The following is a 19,946-nucleotide window of genomic DNA, read 5'->3' as shown; positions in this document are numbered from 1 at the left end:
GTTTATTCGATAAGCGTTCAAATCGTTATCCCCGATACACTGCACGACTACACCGTTTGTTGGATGCAGTTTCCGCCCATGAATTATATAGTTGATATATTCGCACTCTATAGCTTCAATAACGCTTGTCGAGCGGCCGGCTGCGGACTGCGCGAACTTTCGAAGCAGTGGTAGCTGATGGGCTATTGATTACGTTGTTTTATAACGCACGGGTCGAGGATGCGACATGACAATACGTCGCGTTATTGCGGCGTAAGTCCCTTTTATTGCGATCGCAATTATATGGACCCTCCAAGCGATTTTTCGCCTTCGTGGACGCAGCCCCTGCCAGCGCCGGCGTTGCCATGAGGCTCCGCATATATGCCGCCATATGTATGCCGTGAAGGGTATGTACACATACGCCATAGGAGGTTTACCATGAAGCTTAAATAGTTCACAACACTTACAGACGCAGCGGCTAATGATGCCCGTCGCAAGTTTGGATGGACTAGAGAAAACTCCACATACTGTAATTACCGCTGGATCCATATGATGTATAGTGGATCCGCGATGGCCTCTTACGAACTGACATCAGGTAATTTACTCAGAGAACTAGCAAGGCATTTCCTAACTGTTCCGCAGCACGGGATGGCAATACATTCAAGCAGCGGCAAGTAAGCTCGCCAAAGCCAGACGCTGGACCAGAAGGTATATTCGTAAGCGTCCTTGCACAAGCAATATAAGACCTATCCCCAACCAGCAAACAGAAAAAAAGAGTGACAAAGCAAAGCTACGTGCTTTAAAATTGGTCGAAACGTACACTGCAGGCTTAGCAGTCATGAGTGGCAGTTTTCCTGATATGCTTAAAGAAAGCACGCAATCATTCCGTTCTGCCCGTACGACAAAAAACTTAGGCGTGACCTTAGGCGACAGGAAGGTATCGATGTGGATTAGATAGCGTACGGGAAAAGGCGATACTATAGTTGACAATAATTGTTCCCAATTTAACCTTCCGAATTTGTTTATGCTAACGAATACTTCTCTTCCACTGGTCGAGTAACCTCCGGTGTACCGCAAGGGTCGGTTCTAGGACCATTATTATTTTTAATTTATATTAATGACCTCCCAGACCAAATTAAATCATCAATTATGTTATTCGCAGATGACTGTGTTCTCTATCGTGTCATTTCTAACTTTGGCGACTGCGATACTCTTCAATCAGACATTGGCATAGTAACATCGTGGTGTGCTAGATCCCAAATGAAGCTCAATTCTAATAAATGTAAGGCGATGCGTGTGTCCCGTGTTATAAGAAATACCACCTTTCCTACGTACAATATTAACAACATGCCTGTAGAAAATGTATCATCATACAAATATCTTGGTATCTACATTACGCACAATCTTACATGGAACATTCATATAAATTACATTTACGGTAACGCTAATCGCATGCTTGGGTTTCTACGGCGTAATTTTTCATCGGCAACTGCAGCTGTCAAGTTATTTCTGTACAAATCCTTAGTGAGGCCTAAACTTGAATATGCATGCTCCATTTTCGACCCGTCTACTCTAAAGCTAAAGAACACCATCGAATCCATTCAAAACCGAGCTGCTCGTTTTATTCTTTCGAATTATTCTCGTCATGCAAGTATCTCATCAATGAAACTAACCCTTGACTTGCCTAACCTAGATTTACGTCGTAAATATTTTCGCCTATGCCTTTTTCACAAGATTTATTACTCTAACGAAACACTTAAGGATGAACTAATCTCCCCGCCATCATACATATCGTCACGCACGGATCATCGTTTCAAGGTTGAAGTTCCAACTTGTCGCACCAACGTTTATTTTGATTCCTTTATACCAAGAACGACGAATGACTGGAACCGCCTCCCTGCCTCCATCACTGCCATTTCTGACGCCACGAACTTCAAGAATATTGTTAACGAATATGTTTGTAATAATCACCACTCCTCTCTGTAATGCCTCCGGGCCTTGAGAGTATGACAATAAATAAATAAATAAATAAATAAATAAATAAATAAATAAATAAATAAATAAATTGGAAGGGAAAACTTGAGCTGGGTTAGTCATGTAATGCGTATGGGACAACCGGCATCCTTAAGAGTTACAATTAACGTGCGGATGTACTCAGAGAAGCACACTTCATGCGCGCTACCTACTACCCACCTTCCATGTGGTATTTTTGCATTCGTTTGGAGTTCGCGAGAGTGCGTATTCTTAACCTGAAAACCAACGAGCCCAGCGAGAATACTTTTCTTCAAGTGAGTTGCCTTGTGAGCGCCCTCAGCCCGATCAATGAAAAGGAGTTGGGCTGTGCCACACAACGGTGCCGGTGCCTCCTGTCAAACCATGCTTCGACTGATGGAACCTCAATCGGATACGCCTTTCGGCGTACCGCGAACCGAGAGAAACAAGTCATGCGTACGGATTATAAAATGCACTATATGTCACTTCCTTTCTAAGACAACAAATCCGACGTTAACTGCTTGAACATCTCGCGCACCCATATTACGCAGTTTGCGTAGATTTTCACCTATATGGTGCGGGGATTCGAGAAACCGTTTTTATTGTGGTTTAGAACTCATAGAGTCGTTCCCCAAGTGTCGCTGCCAGAGAGCGAGTGGTTTCGACGTGCGCAGGACGAACATTATGCGTCAATTTGGAGAAAAACAACGCCAGCTGCGGCTTCGGTTCTGTGCGGTCAAGTGGCAGTAATTGAATCCGGCTCTGTTGGCTATGTGAAACGAAAATAATGAAGCAGTTGTTTGACTCTTCCAATCCTTTGCGTCGAGAATTACGACACAGGCGATATCCTGCAGCTGTAGTTCGTATTACAATGTTCACTAAAAGATATGAACGCACTCACCAACTTTAGCGCGTTGTTGATAAGCCAACGACGTCAATTTCTGTGGCTCTCTTGCGACGCTTCGGAGACGTCACTTCTACGCCTTCGCTATCGTGATAAATGCAGCAGTTGTTGAAATATTTATTTAAATAATTGCGGTCTCCACCCTCTGGAAGTCGATTTATCAAAGCGGGGTAAAGGAAAATGGAGGAGGCTGGTTTAAGGTTGCCCACCATTTTTGCTTCGCTTGAAGAAACTAGTAACCACTGGTATACAAAGCACCGTCTCTCGGGTTGACCAGTAGAAAGACGCCAGGAGTTCGAGTTCCGAGGCCTCGACGTAACGAAGAAGGTCCGAATTACCTGAAGTACCTTGATCACGAGTATTTTGCTGGCTTCTTATGTTATTGTACAAGTTGGCCCTACGCCTTATCTTGCTGGCTACCTTATAACCACTGATATATACTTTTGACTTCTTCACCCCCCAAAAGTTTTTTTCTTTGACCATAATGAAACGCCTGCAATACTATACAAATAAACGAACAATCATAAATAACGCATTGTCCATCGACGGTGTTTAATGAGCTCTGAGCCGTCTCAGAACACGTGCAATGGATCTCGCAGGTGGCTTTCAGGACAGCAGCGACAGGGGATTGACTTCCAGGTCTGAACGCGCAATTCCTAGCTCGGCAGGCTGGCGTAAATGATGTGTCAGCTTCAACGCGTTGCACGCGCTTGCCTTCAACCTGGGCGAAATCCCGGAATTTTCTGGGGAAAGGTGGCTGAGTGCAGCCCGTTGAAGCACCTCCGCATCCACCTAGACAGTATCGATTGGTAACGGTCGTCAGGGACCTGTGCTCGAGTCGCTGGGGAGCCGGAAAGAAGTTTCCTGCAAGAGACTTGGTCAGTTGGTTGTCGGCGACCATAGGATTAGCTGGTATTCATGCGAGAGGGTCAGTGTTGTCAGTGTGGTCAATTTCGTCTGCCACAACCTGTTGCACCACTCCCCCCCCCCCGAACATGTGCGTGTCAATGCTATCTAGCCTGTATTTCTGCCAGAGCGCTCTTCCAGCTGCGTATCATAAGTGATCCAGTGCAGCATTGCACTTTGTAACGCCTTGTTGTTACCAGTTTCCTACAATTATTACTAGAATGATTACTGGGGAAAACATGGGGAGCGCGAGAGATGGAAATTCAAGACGATGAGTAAAAGGAGAACAAGGTGAAAGCAGGAGGCAACGGTTCGACAAGTGGACTTGTCTTCTTCAAGGCAACATATACACCCTTTCCTCTTCACAAGAACCCCACCTATATATACTGTGGCGAGGAAAGCATACGTCGCCTTGAAGAAGTCAAGTCCACTTGTCGAAACGTTGCCTCCTGCTTTCACCTTGTTCTAGTTTTGCTCATCGAAGGAAAACTGGTGGCTTAGCGTGTGCGGAAGCTGCAAAAGTGCTGGGTCAGCCACTATGGCTATCAGGGGTAACCCATAGATCTTCCCGAACATTGTCGCTGTGTTTTCAAGCGGCTCTGTAAATAGGCGATGTTCAAGTTATGGCCGCCGTGACCTACCTTCGGTTGCTGCCACTGATCTTGGCGTCTGCAGTGCGAGATAGCAACATATTTTAATGTATTTCTGTTACTGTCAGGTAACCCTCGCACAGAGGTGCGGATATTACATAACTATGAATCACTTTCCACCAAATAATACTGTAATATTTCAACTATTCGCAAAGAGTTACGCATGATCACAGAAACCTAATACGTACTTGCCTTAGAAGTACAGCGACCGATAGGAAAATGAGCATGTCGCAGCGTAATATAGCGATTACAATTTCTTGGGAAATTTAGCCACCTTCCGGTTTGTTGGTTTGTATATAATCTCTTTTACCCTGTGCCTCATGTTGTTTATTGGCTTGTGCCATTAGCTGTGTGCTGACTGCTGATTTGCTGAGTGGACATCTGGTGCCACATGGTTTGCACCCAAACAGGCAAATTATAACTCATCTCTGGCGTCTTTTTCGAGTGAGGTCTGAACGCCTTGCATGTTTTCGGAAAGTAGGGCCAGAGGCCACATCTCCGAGCCATTGTAGCCTCCTGCCATTCCACTCTTCCATGTGAGTTCAAACCTGCTGGCAGATAACTGTGTCCTTTGTGGTGTCTCTGGAAATACCAAGTGTGCCTCTCCATTCCGTGAATTGGAAAGAAGTCCATCTTCCCGACTTGTACCCTGAATCAAGCCACTGCACATCTAGTACATGATCCCAACTATCAATCGAGTTCACATTTGCACAGATTGCTCCTACTTTAAGGACAGTGTGGTAGTTATTCCGCCGGAGTCAATCTTCAAGAAGTTGAAGATTAGCCTCGTCAGAACATAAACAGGGTTGAAACATGTCGCGCTCTGTAGAGCAGTGCTTTATTTACATCAACTGTCACCCAATAACTGCTCTAAACTCTGCGATTTAAAGGCAGTCCGGCAATCGCTCTTATCAGCTCCGTGTCGTGGTCCACACGAACGATTGGTGGTAGGCATACGATAACACTACCATCGAGCAGTGGACAAAGGCCACGATATAGAATTTCAGTGGTTCATAAGAAGTGCGACATCCTTGGCATTGAGAGAAGCGACAAGGCAGCCAGCGAGGCACGTGGAAAGTGTGAGCGCACGTCGATACCATTGTCGAGAACGGATGTAGCGTGGTACCTCAGCAGTCTTGCTATAATAAACCTATAAGAAAATGTAATACACGAGAGTTCACCAACTAGCACTTCATTGCAAAAGACGCACATATGAGATTGCAACTTTCACACAATTTTATTGGACGGGAAAAACGTTACTGTGCCAACGGCGACTAAGTGCTTTCTAAGTGCGACTAACTGCATATTCATTCCTTATTGGAATCACGTAAAGTGCTACTTGACGCACAAGGAGTGTAGAAGAAACGATCAAACCTCTTCTGTGTGAGTGTCCAACATACAAAAATAAACGATTTCTCGTCGGACAGTTTTAGGGCACTTAGATGACAGGCCGTTCATATAACAGAATGTATTGGGACCATGGCCTCGTTTGTTTGCTATGTACGAAGCCACAAAAGCGCGGCCTCGTTTCCTTAATTTCACAAGCTCATATTACTGCTTGTGAATGATTCAGCGATGATTGCTTGATTGTGTGTGTGTGTGCAAACTAGACACTTCTCTCTTCTCATCTCAGCCTACCACTTTCAGGATGGCTTACCTCCCAGCCTTTCCCTTATGACTTTACACTGTTCCTCTCGTTTCTGTGTATGTCATATTTACGTGTTCCCCTTTGTGACCCTTGCCTCAGAATGTGTCGGCCAAATGGGCACAAGAGACATGTAGCCCTAAATATATTAAAGTGATCGCACCCTATCTATTACTGACTCTCCTGAGTCATGCGCGCCCGCTTGATGTATTGCCATTGCGACAAAGTTGCAGCCAGGAAAATAGAGATGGTGGAGCTACCGTGTTTCAATTGGAATGCAGTAAATACAACAATAAATATTTGTCCTGGTATCATTTGTCACGGCGGCTGGCAGCAAAATTGCCAATTCGCGCATCTGATGATGTGTCCTTAAGGTTCAGCGATTTACGGATGAGATAAGGTTAAGGCACCGGCATGCAATTATTGTCCATATAATCAATTTAGTACATAAAAGATCACTTACATCTATCATAGGAATGACTGATGATCGCATTACCGTCACCAAATATTTCCAAAGAATGGTGGCTATGCTAATTAGAGTCACAATTCAGATCGGAATCCGAAGGACGATTTTAATGATGTATTCATGCGCATTCGCGAAGAAGTTGGCAAACTAAACAACAAGAATCATGCACGTACGCACTCAGTCATTCTCAGTAACTGAAAACGCTAGACGTGTGCTACCTACAATCCGTCCTCGGTTCCATTTCTGTCTTTATTCTAGATTGCGGTAGGGCATGTTTCACATATGTAACGCAACGACTCAAGTGGAAAGTTATTGAAACAAGCTCGTTCCTTAGCTGGCTCAGCACAATGTATGAAGAGAAGGTGACAGCGCTTCCTTAGCTGATTCAGCACAACCTATAAAGAGAAGGTAACAGAGCTACACATATTTTCCTGTACCTCCTAGCAATCATAAATTAAGCAAACATGTGAAACGAGCTTCCTCTGCATCCACTGATGATTCCGCAGGTGGGAAACCTTCAGCAGCATAGAAAGAAATACTCAAAACAAGTACTGATTGTACTGTACGTCACTTCTTTTGTAACAAAATGAATCAAATGTTGCCTTCTTGAATATCTTGCACATCCATTGTTTGTAATTTGCTGAGTTTTCAACCTATATTGGGCGGGGATTTCAGAAACGGCTATTCAAGCTGATCGTCAGTTCATACAATTGTTGCTCATGTGTCGCTGCCACAGAGCGACAAGTGCAGACGTGGAGAAAATGATCACTTTAGGCGTCGGTAAAAACACCATGCCAGCAGCGGCTTCATCTCGGTTGGGCCTAGTGGTGAAGCTCGGATCCGGTTCCGTCGGTTCTGAGAAAGAAAAAAAAATTAAAAGTAATGCCCCCTGTGAAACACAACACTAAAAAGTAAACATTGCAAGTACGTAACGCTCTTGTCCCGGAGGTCATCTGCTGATGCAGCAGATGACCTCCAGGACTGGAGCTGCATATGGCCGATTCCCAGTTCTGAAGGAGAACATTGACGCGGCGGGCTGGGGTGAGAACTGAGTGCCTGACGACGAGTCGCTGGCACGTACTTACAGAGCGGGTGAACCTCCCCGGCAGACGAGTAAGCTTGTCCAGGATCCAGTTAAACTGATCGAACTGGTGCTTATCACGCAGCATTTTCTATCACCACTCTTCAACCTCCTCTACTTTTCTGTTTCTCTCTTCCCCTTTACGCCACTAAGGAGTAGCAGGCGAGAAACACGTTCCTCCTGCGAATCTCTCCACATTTCCACTTATTAAATATTTCTCTCTCTCTCTCTGGGAGAAGGCTTCGGAGAATGTCCCGTTAAGTCACATTCGCCTCCACCAGGACAGTGTCCCGGTCGACGGGGTCGTCAGGCACGTGTCCGAGTCTCGCACTGGTAGGAGACAAGTTTCCTTGCCAGAGAGTCAAGTCATGTGTTTACCAGTGACCACAGCGTGGCCGGGCTTCTATACTAGCCAGACATGTGGCAAGCTTGGTAGGCCATTCTTACCACACTTGTGTGCAGCATACATGCCTATTTCGCAAGTCTAGGTGGGCACAGGATTTAATGGAAGTCAATGAGTCTGTGCAAAATAGCGAGACGGGTTATTTTTGAGTGCGCCTATGGACAGGAACGCAGGCAGATTCCGCTTCTAGCCCTCCTGGATTTGAGATTGACAGCCTCAGTGGCCACCCCTTTCTTGAGACACCTTGCGCAGCATGTGCAAAAAGGCAAATACCTCAAAAATATTTCAAGGAAATACAAGCAACATAAAGGCTATATGCGCCAAAAGGAAATGTAAGCCAACTACATAGGAATCTTTCAAATCATTTTCATTTGTACGCATTTAGGCACCCTCGACCCGAGTTGACAAGGTTGTCCTTTGTTTTGCATAAAATCACGTGTGCCTAGCAGAAGCCCAGCTTCTGCTAGGCACACAGCTAATGGAGGTGCTGAGCATTATTCTCTAAGAGTAATGAATATCGTTTTGAATTAGATGTCCTTAAGTTTCCACTTTATCTCATTGAGAGAGTACACTAAGTGAATGCAGTTGCAAGTGAATGGTTCTAAATTCTACATGGGTTATGGGTGCCGATGTGTTTTCAGAACTTGTCGGGATTGTTGCCGTGCACCGCCCCAAGGCAGTCACCTCAACACAGCAGCTAGCGAGGAATGTCGATGAGGGCTCAGACCAGATTGGGACCTGTGGGCCGACGCTTTCGGGTCGCGACTTCCCCACTAGGTCAAGAAATAAATAAAATGCTCTATGCGAGCTCGAATAAACTTCATAATTTCTTCTCCTGAGTCATTTTCATGATTCAAAATTGCGCCCTCTCACAACCGCGCTGGGTAGCGAGAAAACACTTTGCATGAGTAGAATTATTTACACGGGCAATTCAATCATGAACTAAACTTAAAATTTAAAAAAAATTTAACTGGCACACAATAATTTTCACATCTATGGCAATGATGTGCACTCGGGTCTTGAGGGAGCGGAACACCTTTTACATATTAAAAGTACAAGGCAAAACGGTTGATAAGTCTGAACCGAAAACAAAGGAGAACTTCAAAATCGTGGGAAAACACGGGGAAGATGGTGGGAGATGGAAATTCAAAACGATGACCAAAACGAAAACAAGATAAAAGCGGGAGCCGATGTTTCAACAAGTGGACTTATCTTCTTCAAGGTGACATAAAGTTTGTGCCGAGAACAGCATATGTCGCCTTGAAAAAGATAAGTCCACTTCTGGAAACGTTGGCCCCGCTTTTACATTGTTCTCGTTTTGCTCATTGCAAAATCGTTTATTACATGAGCACCGTGATAATAGGTAAACAAAGTGTCTTGTATATTCACGATAACGTCTCTTCGAGAGGCGACACAATTTCATGTTTCAAGAGAACCTGCAAGATCCAGAGTTCAAGAAGGTAGATGTCGAAAATCGCGCACGTGAGGTTACGACGTTGTGTGCATCTATTTATTTCTGCGCTAAATGTTCGCGCTCAATTTTAGAGCGGTAATTAAGCCGTACGACGCGGCGTGCCGTCTTAGGCTTGTGCTTTTAATTCCCAAGACATGTTTACGTTTAGGCATTATGCAAGGGCACTTCTAGCTCTGATAACGTGTACGGGCGTGCATATACGTGTGCGTTCTTTTGTATTAAAGTTCAGTTGGTAGTCAGCGCTTGCCATCTTGGTTGTTTTTACGTCTTTGTCTGTCGGTCGCGCTGTGCACATCGTAATAGATTGCCAACTAGGCCAGTCTCACACCTTGCTTCAACAAAATGAAGTATTGAATTCAAGGTCTTGGGCTCCAGACAAAACAGCTGCCACGCGTCGAGGTGCGGTCAGACGCACGGATGGAATCGGGGGAGCTATGGCATTCATCTGGGCCCAGAGTGTACCATTACAGGTGTAGATGTATGCAAGTTACACCATCGTGAATGCCCCTACTGCAGCTCGGTACTGAAACGGTTGGTGCAGCTTAGGCGGGAACTCTTGTGCCCGCGTTACGCATTGGGAGAATGTTGCTTGGTATATGAAGAGGAAATATTTCAGAGCACAGCAATGCTTCGATGATATATACCTGGAAAAAATAAGTAGACGTTGTAGTACCCAGTATGCTTAAGAAAATGTCGCGTGTCTGGCTGAGCAAGATAGGGAAATGTACCAACAAATGAGAGAAAATTTGTTAAGACAAGATTAAAAAATAACCATTAGTCACAACCGGTAAATGAACAAAAGAAGTTGACAATTACGTTCTGCTACTATGCGCGCACAGATGTTAGGAAGAGTTCAACGCGCGAGTGCCGTGTTTTCCAGAGTAATGTCTGCTCCCGCTGTTTAGTCGACATGGGCAAATTTGAGCCTAAATTTAAAAAAAAATTTCTTGATAGTTCGTATCCTGTTTATAGTCTGTAGGGATGACCTTCGAGAGAAATGGCACTGTTTTGTCATTTCTTAAACCGGTAAACAGTAGGTAAACAAACATTTTATTGTCAATCAGTACAACCTTGACTCCTATGTTGGACTATATTTAATAAGAGTAAATACTAAAATACATCAAATTCACTCTCGTCATGTCTCCCAGAATTAAGACAAGTTAAGCACGTCGTATTCGACGAACAGTGCTCGGTGTTTCATTACCTTCAGAATGATTAGCTGGTGCGCATTTCAGACTACGCTGAACTTGAAAAATGCAGCGAAGGTGCAGCACTCGCTGGCATACAGTCACAGTATTTCAGATCATCATCATCCTCCTCATCATCATCATCATCCTGGCTACGCCTACTGCAGGGCAAATGCCTCTCCCATACTTCTTCAACTACCCCGGTCATGTGCCAATTGTGACCATGTTATCCCTGCAGACTTCTTAATCTCATCCGCCAACCTAACTTTCTGTCGCCCCCTGCTACGCTTCCCTTCTCTTGGGATCGAGTCCGTAACCCTTAATGACCACTGGTTATCTTGCCTCCTCATTACATGTCTTGCCCATGCCCCCCCCCCCATATCTTTTTCTTAATTTCAACTAAGATGTCCTTTACTCGCGCTTGTTCCTTCACCCAATCTGCTCTTTTCCTTTAACGTTACACCCGTACTTCTTTTCATAGTATTTCAGATATTACAGCGCATATTTGGGACAGCCTAAGAATATCCGAGCTGTCAAGATGAGTCGGAAATATTGCTCGTGCGCAACAACTAACTTTACGAAGCTAATTTTGATATGTGATTTATTACGAGAAACGTTCCCAGGTGCAGCTGACCTCGTTATCTTCAAGCACGCATCAGCTCTTAAGAAAACAAATCTAGTCCGCGTCCATGGATCGTCCACATCCTACAAAATTCCTTTCATGCTTCTATTGTCCGCTGACTATTGTCCGGAAAATAGGGTACACATTTGTGCTGGCTGTAACCCCAAGTGGGTGGAAATTCCGCGGGGGAATGCCACGAGAAAAGATAACCGCACCACCGGATAATTCGCTCGGGCAAGCAGTTTTTATTCGCTTTGTCGCTTTGCGCTTGTGTGGGGATATGCCGATATCGTTTGCTTCCCGGGCACACAATCGTTAGCCATCGGCGTGGTATGCCAAGCCGAAGCGCTAAGGCTGGAAGCATATCGCGTGTCTTCTTTGACAGCCAACTTATGGGGCTTGGCGCACCTTTTAGGCACGGTACAGAATCTATGATAATGACTGCTTTGAACTTGCAAGTACAACCCCATGTCACTGGTTTCTAACAAACTGGTAATTACCAAAGTATACACGTGACAAATAAGTAATTTATTTCTTTCTCTGATACTGTTTATTCTTGTGGACACTCAAGGTATACTGCCTCTGTCCGGAGGTTCAATTTAAGAATAAACGCATTTGATGTGAATGCTTACTCCAAAACAAAATTAGAGCCGCTCAGTGAGATAGCACGATATTGCAGTGCAATTTCACTTCTACTTCCAGGTACTCGAGCCGCTGATTTGTATGTCTTTTTTGACGTATACGCTCTGCAAAAATGTGTAAGAGAAGAAGTATTCTGCACTCAGTGCTGATTTCTGTAAAATTAGAACTAAGTACGTCAATTGTTGCTTAGTAGCTACACGTAAGAAGTGCCTTTTCCTTGATTCTATTCAGTTCATATCTTGGACCGTTTACGGCCCACCTACATGGCCGCCGTGAAGTCCCGACCATTTACAGAAGGCCGAGAAGATTCGCAAGGGAATCGCTGCTTTACCCCGACATGTTTGCTACATGCCCTGCGCGTTCAAGCATATCCCCGGTCGAAGCGTTTTATATATCTATCAGAGCACGAATAGGTTAATTCAGCGAAATTAGGTTAATTGAGCACAATTAGGCTACCAGAGCACAATTACGTCAATAATATATAGGAATTAAAGACACGAAAATAATATTTTGCATCACGCATTTCGCAGTGCTCTTATCTTACTTCGAAAGCCTTGAAAAATAAAAAAAAGCTTGCAAACCTTACTCGAAACGTGTCACTACTGATTATTTATCTGCCTAGACGGACACCACTTCCCCCAAAACACCAAAGCAATTCATTCCTTAATTACAGTACTTAATATATTTAACCTCTCAGTTGCTCCCTACCCCCCGCGTATGCAGCCAACCTGACTCTTGATCGGTTAAGATCCCTGCTTTCTTGATATGCCTCTCCCTCTCTCTGTCAGTTAGCTTTACGATCCACGTTCATAATGGAGAGCTGAAGGAAATTGTCATAAAAGTCAAGTTCCTGTTTCTACCTTTTAAAGCTAATATGCACACTGAAACAATTACGGCCAAATTATTTGTTAAGTTTACCTGATTATGCACGCAGCAGTGCGAAGTGTAGCTAGCGGTGTAACCTCTGTGACGTAGTTGGACGGCATAAAATCAAGCTTGGCCATGTGACCCGAAACACGGTCCGTCTCACCCTTGTTGCTGAGCTGACTATGCGTCCGATCTAGAGTTGCGCCAAGTGCGAATCGTACTAAGATCGTCGAAAGAAGAAAATGTTACGGCAATAACCTTTTGCACCAAGCTTTTACGTCACAGAGCGTTTACACAGGGGGCCGCGTTTCGTGGTGCCTGGTGCGCAATGACGTAATTTAGGGGAATATTTCGATACCACTTATTTCGCTCTAAATAGCCATTTCTGAACTCTGTAAGCACTGACTTAGATTTTGATGATAAATCCCTCCTGTTTTACAGTATAGACAAGGGCAGGTATTAGCAAATTGAGAGTTACTAAATTACTAAGTGCAATTAGTTTATTGGTAGTTGAATTGCTATGGATATTCTTGCAAAAGATTGCCCGCCTGGGAAGATAATTATTTGGTTCTGACGTAATTTGTGTAACTTTTGCAAGGCTTACTTTTAGAAACGGTGTTATAAGTGAAAAGGAAAACAAAATAAAACACACTGCATAGGTTAAGCGGATGCAAGTCACACGAATAACGGAGCCTGCATGCAGCACACTCACCAGCCGGCGTCTTTATCACGATAGACTTTGTTGTGGCAGCTTCTTCACAGTCGTCCAGCTCGTTGACGAATGTGACAGTGCAGTTGTATTCTGTAGCCGGTTCGAGCCCTTTCAGCGTGACCGTAGATGACTTCCCTCCGTGGTCATCGCAACTGAAGTGGCGTTCTTGGTCTGCACCCGACAGCGTGCCGTAGCAGGAATCCAGCAGCCCGTTCTTCTCCTCTGGTACGAAGACGACGACTTCGACTGACCTAGCACCAGTGGCCGTGCCCCAGAGCTCGAAATCTCCCGGTGCTGCGTGCCAGACCCCCAATGCCCAGATGCGGTCAAAGGCAATGCATGAGGCCGCGAATTGAGGTTATAGCCATGCGGGCTTTAACGGCGTAGAAGCAGTGCTTAAGACAATACCCGACCGAGTGATGTAGATGGCAGATCCGGAGGGGGTTTCGTGCCTCTATTAAGTCATGCGCGTTGCTTAGTACAACGTTGGACGTCGACATGGACTTGCACTAAAAGTATATCGGCTTGTTTTTTTTTGTCTGGTTGTTTTATATTAAAAGGACTGTTTAGGGAGTCTCTAGGATTGGAGACCGAACAACTCGCAGATGTCTCCACAAGAACCCGACATTTTTCCATTGTTGCTGAGTATGTAAACTCCGCTGTCAATGTTAATGGACCATAAGAGACGAAAGAAGTCGAATATTTCAGCGCTGGGAGCGAATCCTCGTACTCAGTGGCCATGTGCACAAAAGCCTCTCATGCTAGAATTGTTCGTAAGGGCAAATATTACTGAATCTTGATGCAGGACATTTTGTTAGTAAAGACAGCCCGGCAATAACAAACGTCACTGACAAATGAAAATCCTTGGGGAATTCTGCCCCAAATTCACAGCCTGTACAACTAAACGCGAGTAAAATCTTGTTGAGCGGTTTTGCTGGCTATGGTCACAGGCTGCTCAAGAAATTGACGCGTCCTGCGCTCCCGCCACGTGTGCAGCATTTCGACTGAGTGCATTTGAATAAGGTTGTCTCAGCTGAAACAGCTGTCCACTGTGAAATTTATTTTCATAGACTGCTGAAGGAAGTTCCAAAACCAAACGGCGGGCCATCGCAGCAGATTGATAATATTGCGTTGCCTGTAAAATTTATTTGGAAGCTTTTCGCAGTGCATAACTTATACTACACACGTCCAAATAAATGTTTATCTTTGATAACAAACCAAATCAAACATTTATTCATCATCTAAGATCCTGGCAGCACAGATAAAAAGCAAAATTACAATAGCTTCACGGGTTCTTATATGCTTCGTATTGCGGAAGAAGAATGCGTGTAATGTTTAAAATGTATCTTCAGTCTTATTAACTAAGAATAACATAGATACGCGACAAAAGTGAAAAAAGTGTACTTACCAGCCCGAGGCTCAATCTGGAAGTGGTATAAAAGAAAAGAAGAAACTGGTTTTTATCCAGGCTGAAGGAGGCGAACCGCTGCAGAGTGCAGCTGCACAAATTATAAGACTAAAACTTCAATACGCCGTGTATTCTTGTGAAAGCAGTTTCATTTTTCATATCTTTCTTCTGCATAGCACAATCGTATTCATTGAGCGAGATTACTCAAATAGGGGGACATTACTTTCACGAGAGATTGAAATGCATAATGAAATAGATAATAAGATTCACTCAAGAAGTGTTCAACTAATTACTCTAAGATACTTATTTCAACTTGCGAATTGTGCAACGTCAGATAGCCGTATCTACAAGAAATTAATTCCGAAAATGGCACCAGAATTTCGATATATTCAATCCAGAGTGTGTGACGAAGAGAGCTAGCGTTGCCATTACATTATTACTTAAGTGCAGAAAACGGCACTCTGTTAACAGATTAGGTGAAACAACAACGAATTTTTGCACCGTAAAGGGTGGAACATAATTCAAAATAATATCCACGTCTTCGAGTAATCCCCATCAATGAATAAAACTGCTTTATGTTTCACAGCCAAGTTAAAAAAAAATATGTTGGTAGTTTTCGCAGTGACCCCGGATATATCTCCTCAATCAATGTTTAGTGAGATGCTTTTGTTTAAAGTGGCACCGCAACTGGCTTCCAATCGGCGTACATTTCCATCAAAGAAGGCAGTCGTTGTACAGATCATAGTCACCGCATCTGAAGACCTGTCTTTCTGATTGTAGTTCATCGCACTCAAAAACATAGAGGCACCGGGCTGTACTATGTACATGACGCCGCTTTAACGTGCGTTGCCGTGCCAGGAAGCATCAATTATTATCAGAAGAAATTGCATAAAAGGTTTTTTTAACAGCAATGACCTGTGCTTTAGAATAAAGGCATGCCACACAAAGGCCTACAGATTAAACATTTTACACCCTTAAGGGTGTTTTAAGGGTGTTTTGTCGCGCGGTAGCACCCTTACCGTTAGAGCCCTAAAAAATTTATAGACGACCAACGGCGGATCTCTGACGAGATGTGCGATGACAAAAGACGTAGTTTAAAACTATGTAATCATTCTGACAGCCTTGGGCGCACAGAAATATCCGACAAGAGAATTTCACAGGGAGAGATAGGAAACTCTCCTGTCGGATATTTATATGCGCTCAAGGCTGCCAGAATGATTACATAGTTTTAAACTACGTCTTTTGTTATCGCACGTCTCGTTAGAGCTCCGCTGTCGTCCTCTATAAATGTTTGTAAGGCCCTAACGGTAAGGGTGTTACAGAGCGACAAGAAAACACCCTTAAAGGTGTAAAAAAGTTTAGAGTGTACGGAAGGCACGTTTTGTTTCCTGTCTTGTCACAATATCCTCATGCGGTACGTACATGAGTGAGAAACATGGTTGCATCAAATGCAAAGTCAAGGAGCACATCGGCTCATCTGCCAGCTGTTATGTGCAGTTTATACTAACCATGACAATAGGTACCCGTAGAGGTATATTATTGGTGGGGAATAATATTGTTGAATGAAAGAGCAGCGTTCCACCTATAATTATTTTTCTATTTCAAATTGATCGCAAAATATAAAGCTTTGCCTACACTGTATTTGCCATTAGCCACTGGCTGCAGCAGTGCATTCACGAAATTGCAATTGGCTACAATGTACGTACATAAGGAAATACGACATAGATGTTAAAAAAGACACTCATGCATAAGATACAGGAAGACCTATAAAAATGTCAAAACGGGTAATTAGCCAAGGAAATCTTGCTGTTATTTAATGTCAGTACTATTTGAAATGTGAGAAATTGGGCGTATTAATTTATTTAAGTGTGGAATGTTAATGGTAGGCGTCGAACAGGTTCAAGTTGCGTCACGATAGTTCATCACCAATATTCCAGGTCAGCAAAGAAACACAGGAGAACGGAATGAACAAAGCACGAAGAATGTTTGACTGCAAGCATTTCCGTGCCGGTGAAACAGTGTAACAGCTAGATGCAAACTTTTCACCAAATACTTTGACCAACTACTTTCTAAATGTCATCGCCCGTATAAGTATTTGTGAAGAATAACACCGACATAACTATGTGACTCAGTGCGTCCAAGTGGATATTGAATAATGTACGCTGTAATACAACCGCAAGTGACGGTTTCGGACCTCGAATAAAGATTGCGTGTTTGCTTATTTGCTTATTTTATTATTAAGTAACCTTTTACTGTGTAAGCTAATGAAAAATTTTAGATAATTTCAACGTGCGCCTTGTCTACCTCTTTGATGCTGCTACCGCTATTATCATAAAATTATCATCGACTTACATCAGTTAGCTTACGAAATTTAAAGAGAATGTGGCGAAAGTCATTGACTCAAATCGTAAAAATGGAACGGGCCCAGTACGGACCCTTTGGCCGTCATACTCGGATACACTAAGTTAATTAAGTTATGAGATCCATGGCCACTACTCGTTCGCGATTACTAACTACGGAGTGACTCAAGAACAGTTGGTACGAAACCAATAGCTGCTTAACAGTAGACAGTATATTATGATAATTATATATATATATATATATATATATATATATATATATATATATATATATATATATATATATATATATATATATATGATTCAGTAATATAAAGCTAGCTTGTTTGGTGATGCTTCATACGTACGTTAATCTCACATTGCTCAAATTGTTCAATACCTTCACGTCACTGTTTAGATTAGCTTGATATTTGGAGGACTAAAAAACCTGATTATCTCGTTTGTCCCTGGTAGACTATAACCAGTATAAGCAAAATAAAGAGTAGCAACTTACATTTGAAGTTCTAGCAAGCGCAACCAATACAGCCACAATGGCACTTTTCGCAGTCCATCGTCGCGTCATAGTGTCCCGCCGAAAAGCTGCCATGGCCAAGCAAGACCTAAGAACACAGAGAAACGCGGTAGCTGTGCGGCTCCTTTGTCCCGACTGGAGAGCTCCAGTCGCTGCAACAACCAATCTTGCGGCTACGAACAGCGCGCGCTCTACCGCAGGCTGCTTTTACATATCCGCCGACGACCGTCCTACGTGCGTGTGACCAGAGTTGCTCATGTCTTACGCAGCGAACGCCCCGGAAAATACAGGCGCCGCCGCCGTTTATTGCTGCTTTTCCTTTTTTACGGTATCTAATCGCAGCGCGAACGGAAGAAAATAAGCTCGCCGGGGTTTTTCAGTGGTGGCGCTCCGATCGGTACTTCAATTGGACGAGTCGCCATAGAGAAAGAAATTCAACAAGAGAGGTCACTCGGCGAAAAGTGACAACACAAAATACGTCGCGTTAGCACTAATGTCGACCGTGTGCTGCCGCGAGGATCGAAAAAAAAAGAACAATGTAGAATGATGTTTCAAGGCATTGTTTTATTTGTTTTGTTCTTTCCCGGCAAAACTAAAAATATCTGCGTATAAATTAGGTTCTACTTTGCGACTGATAACCCTGTCACACGGCACATGTAATGTCATTCGCAACGAATGAGATTGCGTGTGAATTTCATTTTTGTTGCTTCTACACGGGCACAGTGAATGACATTCTCAGGGAGGGGCATTCACCCATTGAATGAGTTTCCCGATCTCCGGAAAGCGCGGCTTAAGTGATCTCAACGACAGAGGCTTGGCAAAAACTTACGAAATTGACAAGTAAAAACGCAATGTAATCACAGTAAAGGCTGCTATAATTGCAACTATGAAATTTTTAATAATTTTACGACGTATATCAAGATAGTTGAAGTTTGTGCAGCTATATTCTTATTCCCAGTTTCCGACTGTGCGCTAGACTCTCTTCTCGGCCATGTTTACAAACACTCGTCTGCATTTTTTTTTTCAATTTTCTCATATTGTTTTTAAAGTGGTGCCACGCTAAAGCCTATCTACCAACCACGGAAGCCAACTCTGCAGCTTCTTCCGCGGATAATGAGAAGCGAAAAGCGCGCTGTACCGAAGACGAGTCGCGCGCGCTGTTGGAAGTGTGGGAAGACCACCTAAACGGTTCGCGCAGGCCGAAGCGTAACCTGAAATTGTTCATGTCGATGACCGACTGCCTGGGTGCCGGTAAACATCACCATCAATTGCTAATGTCATTTTGTATAACCGTGTAGGCCGGCACGCAAGACCGCAATGACATTCGGTATGAATGTCACTTGCTGCGAATGACATTACACATGCCGTGCGACAGATGCATTAGTTTTCTTGAGTTACGTAGCGACAGGCCAATGACACGCCAGATGTATGCGTCATGCGTCATACACGCAGCCGAAGCGAGCGAGGCCGGCTGCGCATGTGAGCGTTGGCTTGTTCATGACCTGTTTGCCTATTCTTTTTTTTTTATTTAGCCTGGTTGTTGGGCTCCCGGCGTATTCTTGCGTTGCTTCTGGACTACAACACGTCACCACATCACTCTTGGACTAAAGCAAGAGGAGAAATTTTGTTTGACAGCCTGCGACACATTTTAAGCAATTGGGCTCACGGCACGGAACCTAGACTTGCGCCGTTGTTGGCGAAAAACAGCTCAACGTCTTGACGCAGTTGAATCAATAACTCGTTGTGGGAGAGGTTTGCAACGCTTTCTGTGAGTCCCACATTATTGTGGCTAATTTCTATTGGTTTTTGAGCGCTCTCGCCGCGCTGGTGTTGTGACGCCGTTACGTAAAAGCAGTTCGGTCGGGTGACGTAGTTAGTTTCGCGTGTACAGAAACTTACTGGGACAAGTTTGTGACGGTTTGTCTGACACCGAGAATTATTGTAAATAATTTAGTTACTTCTGGAATACTTTTGAGGCAGGCTCGCCGCGCTTGGCGTTGTGACGCACTTAGTGAAAATAAGTTCGGCCTTGTGTGCGACGCAGTTAGTTTGGAGTCTTCTAAATCTTAGTGAGACAAGTTCGTGACAATTTTTATGGCGCCGCAACAACATGTACCGTCTTTCGGTACTCACGCCC

The 19,946-nt window shown here is 43.9% G+C and overlaps 1 protein-coding gene across 1 annotated transcript; it reads right to left on the bottom strand.

The window, feature by feature from the left end:
• Positions 1-5,644: 5,644 nt before the first annotated feature.
• Positions 5,645-18,088, bottom strand: LOC142564712 (uncharacterized). The gene is made up of 4 exons (XM_075675846.1): positions 17,792-18,088; positions 14,939-14,954; positions 13,531-13,824; positions 5,645-7,397 (listed from the first exon to the last, which is right to left on the bottom strand). The coding sequence occupies exons 1-4, from the start codon at positions 17,882-17,884 to the stop codon at positions 7,240-7,242; spliced, it is 561 nt and encodes a 186-aa protein (XP_075531961.1). The 5' UTR covers positions 17,885-18,088; the 3' UTR covers positions 5,645-7,239.
• Positions 18,089-19,946: the final 1,858 nt, after the last annotated feature.

Source organism: Dermacentor variabilis, chromosome 11 (assembly GCF_050947875.1).
Source record: "Dermacentor variabilis isolate Ectoservices chromosome 11, ASM5094787v1, whole genome shotgun sequence".
In the NCBI taxonomy this organism is placed as follows: domain Eukaryota; kingdom Metazoa; phylum Arthropoda; class Arachnida; order Ixodida; family Ixodidae; genus Dermacentor; species Dermacentor variabilis.
Note: the sequence above shows the minus strand (reverse complement) of the source record. Positions and strands in the feature narration are given on the sequence as shown.